Source organism: Gastrolobium bilobum, unplaced genomic scaffold, assembly GCF_033153095.1.
Source record: "Gastrolobium bilobum isolate Gb01-03AN ecotype WA unplaced genomic scaffold, APGP_CSIRO_Gbil_v1 utg7477, whole genome shotgun sequence".
NCBI lineage: Eukaryota > Viridiplantae > Streptophyta > Magnoliopsida > Fabales > Fabaceae > Gastrolobium > Gastrolobium bilobum.
In genome coordinates this window covers 9,385-19,332 of record NW_026896373.1, presented here as the reverse complement: position 1 = coordinate 19,332, position 9,948 = coordinate 9,385, and the positions used below count along the sequence as shown (strand labels likewise).

General features: G+C 34.6%; 1 protein-coding gene across 1 annotated transcript; it reads right to left on the bottom strand.

The window, feature by feature from the left end:
- Positions 1-1,972: 1,972 nt before the first annotated feature.
- LOC133299426 (sodium/hydrogen exchanger 6-like) lies at positions 1,973-8,766 on the bottom strand. The gene is made up of 21 exons (XM_061498882.1): positions 8,524-8,766; positions 8,368-8,427; positions 8,227-8,251; positions 8,038-8,123; positions 7,816-7,927; positions 7,391-7,453; positions 7,242-7,261; positions 7,060-7,154; positions 6,702-6,730; positions 6,568-6,599; positions 6,430-6,477; positions 6,269-6,329; positions 6,092-6,189; positions 5,922-5,997; positions 5,786-5,805; positions 5,513-5,610; positions 5,247-5,356; positions 3,726-3,818; positions 3,090-3,187; positions 2,920-2,999; positions 1,973-2,206 (listed from the first exon to the last, which is right to left on the bottom strand). Exons 1-21 carry the CDS (start codon positions 8,739-8,741, stop codon positions 2,142-2,144), a joined length of 1,587 nt encoding a protein of 528 aa, XP_061354866.1. The 5' UTR covers positions 8,742-8,766; the 3' UTR covers positions 1,973-2,141.
- Positions 8,767-9,948: the final 1,182 nt, after the last annotated feature.

The window sequence follows — 9,948 nt, the reverse complement described above, 5'->3', positions numbered from 1 at the left end:
CGGCGGCGTATTATACATGTTTTCCTTCATTTGGTGACATTTGTGGTACACATTTCCGTGGGAGGAGCTTATATCTTGAGTTGGTGTCAAGTACAAGACTTCGAGGGTATTCTCCTTAAAATGTTCCATAGCTCCCTAGTTAGTGCTTAAATTTAGTTTAGACTGAGGGTGAATTGGGAATGGGGTTTAGGGCGCCGATGAAATTATGCTTGTGTTGTCGTGTGACCATTCAAAATTAAGTATGTAGCCAAAGCTTGCAGTTGCAGGAACGGAAGGAAAACTATCTAGCTGTTGGGTTGGGTAGGGTTACGTGGGTCGACTCCTAATTTCAAGTCATCAATTAAAAAGGGATTTTAGTATCCACACGTTAATATCTTTATTTATTATTATGATTTTATGATTTTTTTCATCAAAATATTTTTATTAATATAATACGTACAATTTTATTCCCCTTTCATTCTTACGTAAAATTTCATTTTTAACTACTTGATCCACACTGCACTCTCCCCTCTGATTTCGTAAAAGTATAATCAATTTCCTCTTTTTTTTCAAACTCAAAATATAATACAAACCTTAATTGTGTTATCTATTAATCAAGGATTACTTTTTTAGTTGCTCGTTTCTCATTAATGTTATCTCTTTCTTATTTATTTTACACTTTACCCCTTTAATTCTTAATTCTTCTCTATTTTATTTTATTAATTGTTTTTTCTCTCGACCCTTATTATTTTACGCATAAAAAATATAGAGATATTGTTAACTTTTTTGAGAAAGACTTAAAACAACTGCAAACATTTTCTTCATAGAAAAAATAAAGAATAAATTATAGATACATTGTGTTGGTGAAGCGCATATTGCTTTTAGGAATTCATCTTCACATTATAGATATATTAACGATGGTTTCACCCCAATCAGATACATGGAAAATAAAAGAGATTAACTACAGAACCTAGTAGTTCCTATGCCCATCAAAAAGTGGTAAACATCCTTTTGAGAGCTTACGCTTGTAGCTAGCCAGGCGCAAGTGTTACATTCTCTGAACGTATGAGACACCTTCACTTGCCATTATTCCTTGCGAAGGAGGAGTTGAATATGACCAAGGTAGCAGATGGGTGGTGTAACTCACATCACATCCCCAAAGGATAACATTCACAGCTACCTCTTAATCGCTTTCGAGCCAAGCATTACTTAAAAACGGTTTTTGTGTTGGAGACTGGCTTTCCTTTGAGCCTGCTTGGTAGCATTAAGCTTGTCTAATTATGGATTCTACTCTCATACTGCCTCCCTCAAACACAAGTTAGTTTTGGTCCTTCCATAAAAGCCAGCAAGTAATTCCAAATAGGCAGCTCCAATCACTATGCCTGCCATCTTTTATACTCTTTTTGAGGTTAATTATCACCCATTCGGACAAAGAACCCGTGACAAAGCCGTTCCAATCCACAACAAATTAGTCAACATCGACATGATTTTCTTGGTATATAGTAAATTTAGTATTTGCATATCATGATGTTATATGGGCATATATTCAGTATTAAGGGAGAAAATACTCCTTTTATTAAAAGTAGAAAAAAGTGTTAGTCAGGTTACATTAACCATTAATGGATGAGTAGAATAATATTACTTTTTTCCAACAATTACAAGTGATGCCCTGAGTCTTCAGTTACTAAAGATATTCTCCAGTAAAAAAAGGTCGGACTCACGGAAGAAAATGGAGGAGAATGATCCCAGTAAGGACAGTCTTTGGATTGCATCCACCATGCTGCATGTGGAGTTGCACTTAAGCTTAGTCCGGAATAAACCTTGATGTGAATAAATCAATGAAAGAAATCCATCTATAATTCCTCACTCGGTACAAATTTTTTCTTTTAATATGGTTTATGTACACTAATAGTTTATGCAAATATCATTTTCATTAGACTTGTTGCACGAATACTAATGCTGCAGAAATGTTGTCGTCTTCCAACCTCACTGACCAATAAACTGCCTACTTGAATTGACACATGCCAAAAGATTCTCAATCCTGTGACTTGGGATGATCCTTGTATTATGGCAGTTTCTCCAAATTGTCTCTAAATTGCATGATTCAAGTTGTGTACAAAAAAGAGACTTTAAATAGCATTGAGCATGTTGTTTGGAAAATATCATAAGGAATATTGGTCATGGTCATGGCCGTGGAATCCCACCCTTCCAGAAGTCAGAGGCTCAACTGTTAAGACAAAGAACACGGGGTTCGGGGTAATATGATGCCAACAAAATTCATTCACACTACAATCTAACAAAATACATAGATGAAAATTAATTTTAGAAACAACTCAAAAATATTCCATGAAAAAATACAATCTAACAAAGGAGAGAATATGATTTTAAAAAAAGTACACGTGTATAGGGGTTTTATGAGTCGAATACGATGTAGGTTCAACAGCCTCTAGACAAGATAATAACCAAAGATGCTGCTTCATCTTCTTTAATAAGAACTTGAACTTTAAGCAGATAAAAATAGACAAGGGAATTACATCCAAAAAATATCTGATTCCATAATCGGGTAGTTCATAGGTTATAAAGTAAGAAGACAGCTTGGCGAGAATAAGTTGGACACCTATTAAAACAGTCGTGTAGACTCCAATAAAAACCATTTCCCATTAAACCCGACTAGCGAGTGTGGGGTGGAGGAAATCCTTGTACGCAGCCTTACTCTTGCATAATTGCAAAGAGGCTGTTTCCTGGATTCGAACCCATGACCTTTCAGTCATGAAGGAACATTTTTACCACTGCTCCAGTTATGAATAAATTCGTAACCCATTTAAAAGTGCAGATCAAGTCAGATGCAATCAACCCCTACCTAAATCAACTCTTCAGTGAGTATTTGACGGATAATATTGATTAGAATATACATAGAAATTAATGCCAAGTCAAGCTTACCTTCATCTTCCTCATCGCCATTTTGACTAGTAAAGAATGGGGTGAGGTAGTTTTTATCTAATGCTGTAAAAGTTGCCGCACTGAAACATAAAAGCAAGAAAAATTAGAAGTAGCAACATCATCAAGAAATAGATTTTAACATATTTGAAGTTTCAGAACTCAGACGACACCTCTTCTGGAATTCTTTCAGCTTCATCTTGATTTTGCTCCCTGACGATGATTCTTCATCGGAAGAAGGAGAAATATAACCATTGTTTCCCTCAAATTTCTTGTGTAAGAAACCAAAAATATTAGTTGAAAGAGAAAATAGGAAGAAACATATAAAGTAGATTCATTAGGATAAACATTTATTTTGTCAGGATAATATGCACCGTTAAAATTCATACGTAAAATTTTGGAAGTTAACATACAATTCCACAATAACTATTCATCAATGAATATATATTTCTTTGAATTCAAAATCACATTAAAAGCTTTACATATGTCCTATCTAACATTTAATACTTGGTTGGGCATGCAGAACATCCGTTTCTCTAATGGAATGGTTGATAACTTAATTTTAGATGCAATTCAAAAATATAATCACAAGTCAAATTGCATGCTTCTGCTTCTTTATAGCCAGTTAGTCAAACACAAACACACACAAAATCTTTTCCCGCAAAAGGATACAGTATTTCAATACAAAGTAGTCCCGCATGCACCTTAGTCAAGCGGAAATTACGTGGAAACAACACTGAAGGCATGCTTCCACTAGTTAAGAAAGTGAAAGAGGCTCATCTAGCAAAACATACCGTTATGGTAGTAACAGAAGCCAAAGGGCTATCATTAATATGACTGTCACCACCTACAACTTCCAAAGCTTCCAGCATGGTGCCTGTTGAACCACCAATCAGCAATACCTGAAAACAAAGTAAATAAGTTTTAGTGTCAGGTAAACTACCCAGATATGGTGATTACTGATTATGAAAAAGTGGGGAAAAGAATTGTGGTTGCTGCTAGTAACTAAAAATAAATAGGAGGACAAAACTTAGGTGCAGTTATTTAGATGTTTGCTATCAGGTTGCCCAATTAACAATAACGCTTGTACATTCTTTGATAGCTCATCACCTAACATATCATTCTCCATGTTAAATACCCAAATCTCTCAGTCTGTATCACTCCATTCCTGAATGGCATACTGATCTTTTCATACAAGTAGCTCGCTATTGTTTACCTAAAATTGAACACAGATCTTGAACTTTTTTGGTCAAGATTCTCCTAAGGAGGTTGAGAGGATACTAATTTCACTTTTTCTTCTATTTAAATTTAAGTTAGCATTTCTACCGTCTCCTCCTGATGTTTTATCTCTGCAGTTTAGCTTTCATTTCTTGAATATAATCCTTAAGTTTCTGAACTCTGTACTCTCACTCAGTTGATTTCTTTCTCTACCTCCTTTGCCCTTCTTGAATCCAAAAATGAGGCTAATACTCCAACTGCTGAGATGAACTTTAGTTGACTTTTCATATGAGTATCATCTATCAGCCAATCAAATCATATATTGAAAGGAGAGCCCCATATCAGATGGTAACAATCAGAAAATTTGATGCAATTTGTAAAGAATCAATTCAACCCAAAAGCTTAAGCTGTTGGGTGAGGTTACATTAATGATTTTATATATCTCAACACGCCTCCTCACACGAGAGCCCACTGGGCTTGAAGGATGGACAATGCACAGGCCCACATACCTGTGCGAACAAAGAAATTCCACTTGAAAGAAAGTGGGGGGCGGCGAGGATCGAACCCGGGACACGAGGCTTTGATACCATGTAAAGAACCAATTCAACCCAAAAGCTTAAGCTGTTGGGTGAGGTTACATAAATGATTTTATATATCTCAACACAGTTATGTTAGCTTCCACACTAACTAAGACAAAGCCGCATTTGAACAATAGAAAGCCAAAAAGCTAGGAATGAATCTTGCACTGAATAATTTTATTTGGAATAACTTTTTATTGTCTCTAGCATGGCATCAAACAAACTCTCTAATCTATGAATTCTATGGGACTGGGGGGATGTAAACTATACAGAATTTTAAATGGAGAAATTTCTGTTAGGTAATGCTTTTCATAATTTTTTTCCAAGAGCCCTTTCTTAATTGTAGAACCCAATAGCAAACACAAGAACAGCATCTAAGTTTCCTCCTAACTAGGAATCATGGATAGGGAAAACACAGAATATAGTATAAAAATAACATTCAAATTTTACCCAATGTCATACACTACCTCCATATTTATTTATTTTTCATGTGATGATTAGCTTAAATTAGATGACTACAATGAGCATGCTTACTGTCAAAACAACTATTGCTGTAGTTGCAGTGAGGATTGTCTGACCATGTCCTTCTGGAAGTTCGTGAACCGATTGCAGAGCAAGAGCAAAGGCCATTGCCCCTCGAAGTCCTGTTCATGTTCACAAAGTACAAAACTTAAGTGAAATGCCGAACTGGCAAAACATTAAAAAATAAGCCAAAAACAAGAAGCGATTTGTTTTATTGACATAATCAAACAAAATTTTCACAGTATAGTCAATGATTTGCATGTTTCTTAATTCCTTACCACTATACCAAAGTGCTTTCTGATGTTTTGGAGGTATCTGACAATGCGCAGGTCTGACCAAGTTGACCAGATAAGCACAAGAGAAGACATTGGCTGCCCTGCATGAAGCGATCAAACAATATAGTTTACAAAGAGAAATATGAAAGTGAAGCATAAAAGTGCCATAAGTGTGTGCATATCTTTATATTGTTACCAAACTAGATAAAAAGCCTGAAATGAACATATGTCACTGTGATCGAAGGCTCATGATGATAGCAATTACAGCACAAATACCTTGCAATTCCAATGAATATCTGAAGTGGTTACCAAGCAAGTTGAGAAAGAGGATCAATAAGAATATGAAATGCTCTTATTCAAATCAAAAATTTCAAATTTATCGGTCAAAAATAAAGGGTCAAGGAAAGGATACAATGGAGAAGAATATAAATCCAACATGTGACCAGCTATGTTGCTCCATAGCAATATCAAAGCCCATGTAGATAAATCTGTAGATAATAAGATAAAATGGTTCCCATGCATCATTTAGAGAAAATGTTGAACAGTAAGAAGGAAATTTACAACAAATTGAATACTCCTTACACAAATGTTTCTGCTAGCGATGATATCAACTCAAAAAAAGCTGAGACAAATCTTTGAGAACTTTGTGACAAATTTGAATATGTATAATGCTTCATGACCTAAAACATAGCACAAAATATTCATAACAATGCTTTAACACAGATAAAATAACAAAGGAAAACTATAATATGCAATTACCATTCCCGTGAATAATATTGATACAATACCAGACAGGCCAAGACCTTCGGCAAGCATGTACCTACAAAGAAAATAGTTTTAGCTGGTTTCACCATGTATAATGGAACTTACAAAACTTCTCCAAAAAAGTTTGGAAGAAATGGCCGAGGGATATTTCTTACGAGAAATATGGAAAAAGAACAAAAAGGCAGCTCTCCAAGTTCTGAAGACTACAAAGAAAATTTTTCCAATCAGTATTGTTCAAATATGATATGAATCATCACATATTGAGCCAAAATAATAAAATAATAAATACTTACTTGTCAATATCCAATCCGGCATACTTAAAGAGGTTCTGATAGTTAAGGTTTCACACTATTTTTTAGTTTTAAATCTCTAAAGAGTTGTGTTATATATATATATATATATAACAACCATGGGTTTAAAAGGATATTAAAGCAGATATAAATCCAACTCCAACACCTGCAGAGCCACCAAAAACAATGGGAATTTAGCAATACTGCAAATATAACAATTCTTTCTGCTAATATATATATATATATATATATATATAAATATATATATATATATAATTAAACAATTCACAATTAAATTCTCTCTCTCTCATCTCTTCTGCCTGAAGAGTGATTATATCAACAAGGTAGAAGCAAGACCGAGCCTAAAAGACTGTAGAGAGAAGTTCAGCTGATGCCAAATTTCTATCCAAAATATCTTAAGGCCCATAATACCAGGTAATTCAACTAGCCAAACAATGCATAAATAAAACATTAGGTGAAATTCGTAAAACCAACCAGCAGACATTGACCCAACAAAAGTCTCCAAAAATCTAACAATCACCATGAAGAAATTTTGTCCGGATGGATGACTTCTAACCAATGACATTGTCCTGCAAAGTAAGCACTAAGTTAGAGTGAACTTTAATGATACTTGGGTTACTTTGGATAAACATATCAATCTTTAGAAGTTCAGTTACCTGTACAAAGAAATAGCCATCTGCCAATAGCATACGGGGGGAAAGAAAGGACAAACAGAAAAGAGGAAAAAGGAAAATATCAGCTAGTAGCAACATCCGTATTTAAATCACGGGGGAAAAAGGAGAGCTTTGTAGCAATAGAAACTTACTGCATCATTCAAAACAGATTCTCCAAAAACCAAGGCATATAGATTGACATCTGTGCCAAGCTCCTGCGATAAGGCGGACAAAAATAAGCATGACATCAGTTGGTACATATGAAATACCGAAAATATTTTCGTGCGGACCACCTCTTCCTCTCTTTGAAATTAATTAAATATCATATCATATAAATGATTAAAGACTTAAAGGGAACATTAGGAAAGGGAACATCTCTACAAAGAGGGTACCAAGGGTACTTATTCACACCCAGACACCGCGGCTCTTGTATTGGGCATACATATTGGGTTCATGATCAATATGGATCACAATCTTAGAAGTTAGAAGACTAAGAACATGTATACGCACTATCAAAAAGCATGTGTAATATAAAAAGAAGAAAGACAAAATTAAAGAAGAATGCAAATCAAATCACCTGAAATATGGACAAAACAGTAACAGGATCAGTTGCTGATATAAGAGCACCAAACATCAGACACTCAACCAAAGGTAGCCTGTAGACGAGGTAGATCAATCCACCAAGATAACTGGAGAAAAACATCAGCGTGGAATTCATAAATCCTCATCACCAGTAGTCATAACGTAGCAGTAGCAAATAATATCGAAAAACAAAAACAAATGAAAAAGAAAAACTTACACCAAGACACCGGTTACAATGGAAGCTAGAAAGGTGCCGAGTATAGCAAATGTGACAATTGCTCCAAAATTAGAGAAGAAAGGCTTCTGTACGTGAAGACAAGAAAGACGAAATGAAAAAAGCTGGAATGAAATGAAAGAATAATGGAAAATTCCAAAGTAAAATTAAAAAAAAAAAAAAAAAACTTACAGGTGAGAGACTGAAGCCAGACTGAGTAAAGTGAAAGGTCAAGGAGAGACAGACAGACAAACATAGTTATAGAAATGAATTAAGAAAGTTAAAAAGAAAAGAAGAGAGTGAGTGAGTGAGTAGTTGAGTTGATCAGGATATAATATGATAGGAGGTAAGAGGAAGAGGAAGAAAAACTCCTCGTGAAAATTGAACCACGCCCTGGAACAGGAACAGTAATGAAAATGAAAATAGAAATGGAAGTGAGAGGGTTTTATAGAAATGAATGAATGAAAGAGAAAGATACACCAATAGTACCTGATACTAGTTTGAGTGTTGGAAATGTTAGCGAGTGCACCAACGAGTAAGCCAATGAGAAGAGAAGCGCTTGCTTCGGGAATGACGTAAATCCTCTTGCGACGAAGAAGATGACCCAATACGAATGACAAAACCAACATCATGATCTGAAGAAGAATTCCCACTCCCGCAGCCTGCTGCTCTTTTCCCACACTATCAACATCGTCCTGATCCTTCATCTTCTTCTCCAACTCTCTTTTCTTTGTTCCTCACTTCTCAGGAAAGAGAGGATCTGTTAATTAACATTTTATATGTATATAATATATATTGGCTTCTGGAATATGATATGGGCCCATTTCAGTTTCATAACTGACTGACGCGGATAGATGCATATCGCAGCGACAAAAAGTACCTTTTCACTATCTTAATCCTATATTTTAATTTAATTCATGTCGAGTTTATTCATAAACCAATAAATACACCCTTATTTTAAAATATTATTATTATTATTATTATTATGGTTGACAACCTACCATCGCGCCCAATTTATAAATCATCAAGTCCCATGGACTGGGCTCTACCTGAAGCTACCAAGGACAAGGATGGGCCTTTCGGAAAGCTCTCTTTCATGCATAATGAAGGGGTAATCTAACCCAATGTTTTTCGTTTAGAACTGCTCTTACTCTTTTTTATTTTGTTCTTGTTTCCTTCTCTTTTATTCTTTATGTTTTTCTGTTTTTTGTTCTAGGTAACCTATTGGAAACTGATTTTGAAAATAAAAGATCGACAGAATTGCATCTGTCTTCCTGTGGCTCGTAGAGAACTCTTTGTATCACATACAAATATTTTGCACAAATCAACTTACAATCCAATGGTTATGTACTTATGTATCTTAATTTATATCTTTTTGCCTTATTATTCCATATTATTTGGTTGGATAATAATATATTACACATCTTACATGTAAATATCCACACACATTTTTTTTATTCCGAACCTAATTACTTTTTTGAGGCTTGCCGACCTCTCAGTTATTTTCATAAACTTTAATTCTTTGAACTAGTGATGAAACTATCCCAAGTCAGAGTTTAGTCACAGTTACACTCTTCATCCTTTTTCAAAGATGTATTTGGTGGAATCAAACTCAAATTATCTCTCTGCTCAAATTATATTGCCAACTGAGCTATACTAATACTAACATTAAATTTACCATATAAATTTCTGCATAAAAAATGCATATATACAATTTAATCGTTTTACATATTTATTTATGGGATATGAAAAATATCCTGTTATAGAAGAAAAATCATCTCCTATTGTCACATTAATTTATTTATTTTTTGTTTTTCAAAATTTTATTTATTTGTAATGGTGATGGATCCTACCATATAAATATCTCTATGGCAGGAGACATATGTCACCTGTAACATAAGAGAATATTTGCTC

Coding starts and splice junctions, on each gene's coding strand:
- LOC133299426 (XM_061498882.1), bottom strand. CDS start 8,741: ATGAAGGATCAGGACGATGTTGATAGTGTGGGAAAAGAGCAGCAGGCT. Junction 5,357..5,512: donor GAAAGCACTTTGGTATAGTG/GTAAGGAATTAA, acceptor GAACATGAACAG/GACTTCGAGGGGCAATGGCC. Junction 3,819..5,246: donor CAGCAATAGTTGTTTTGACA/GTAAGCATGCTC, acceptor CTTTGTTTTCAG/GTATTGCTGATTGGTGGTTC.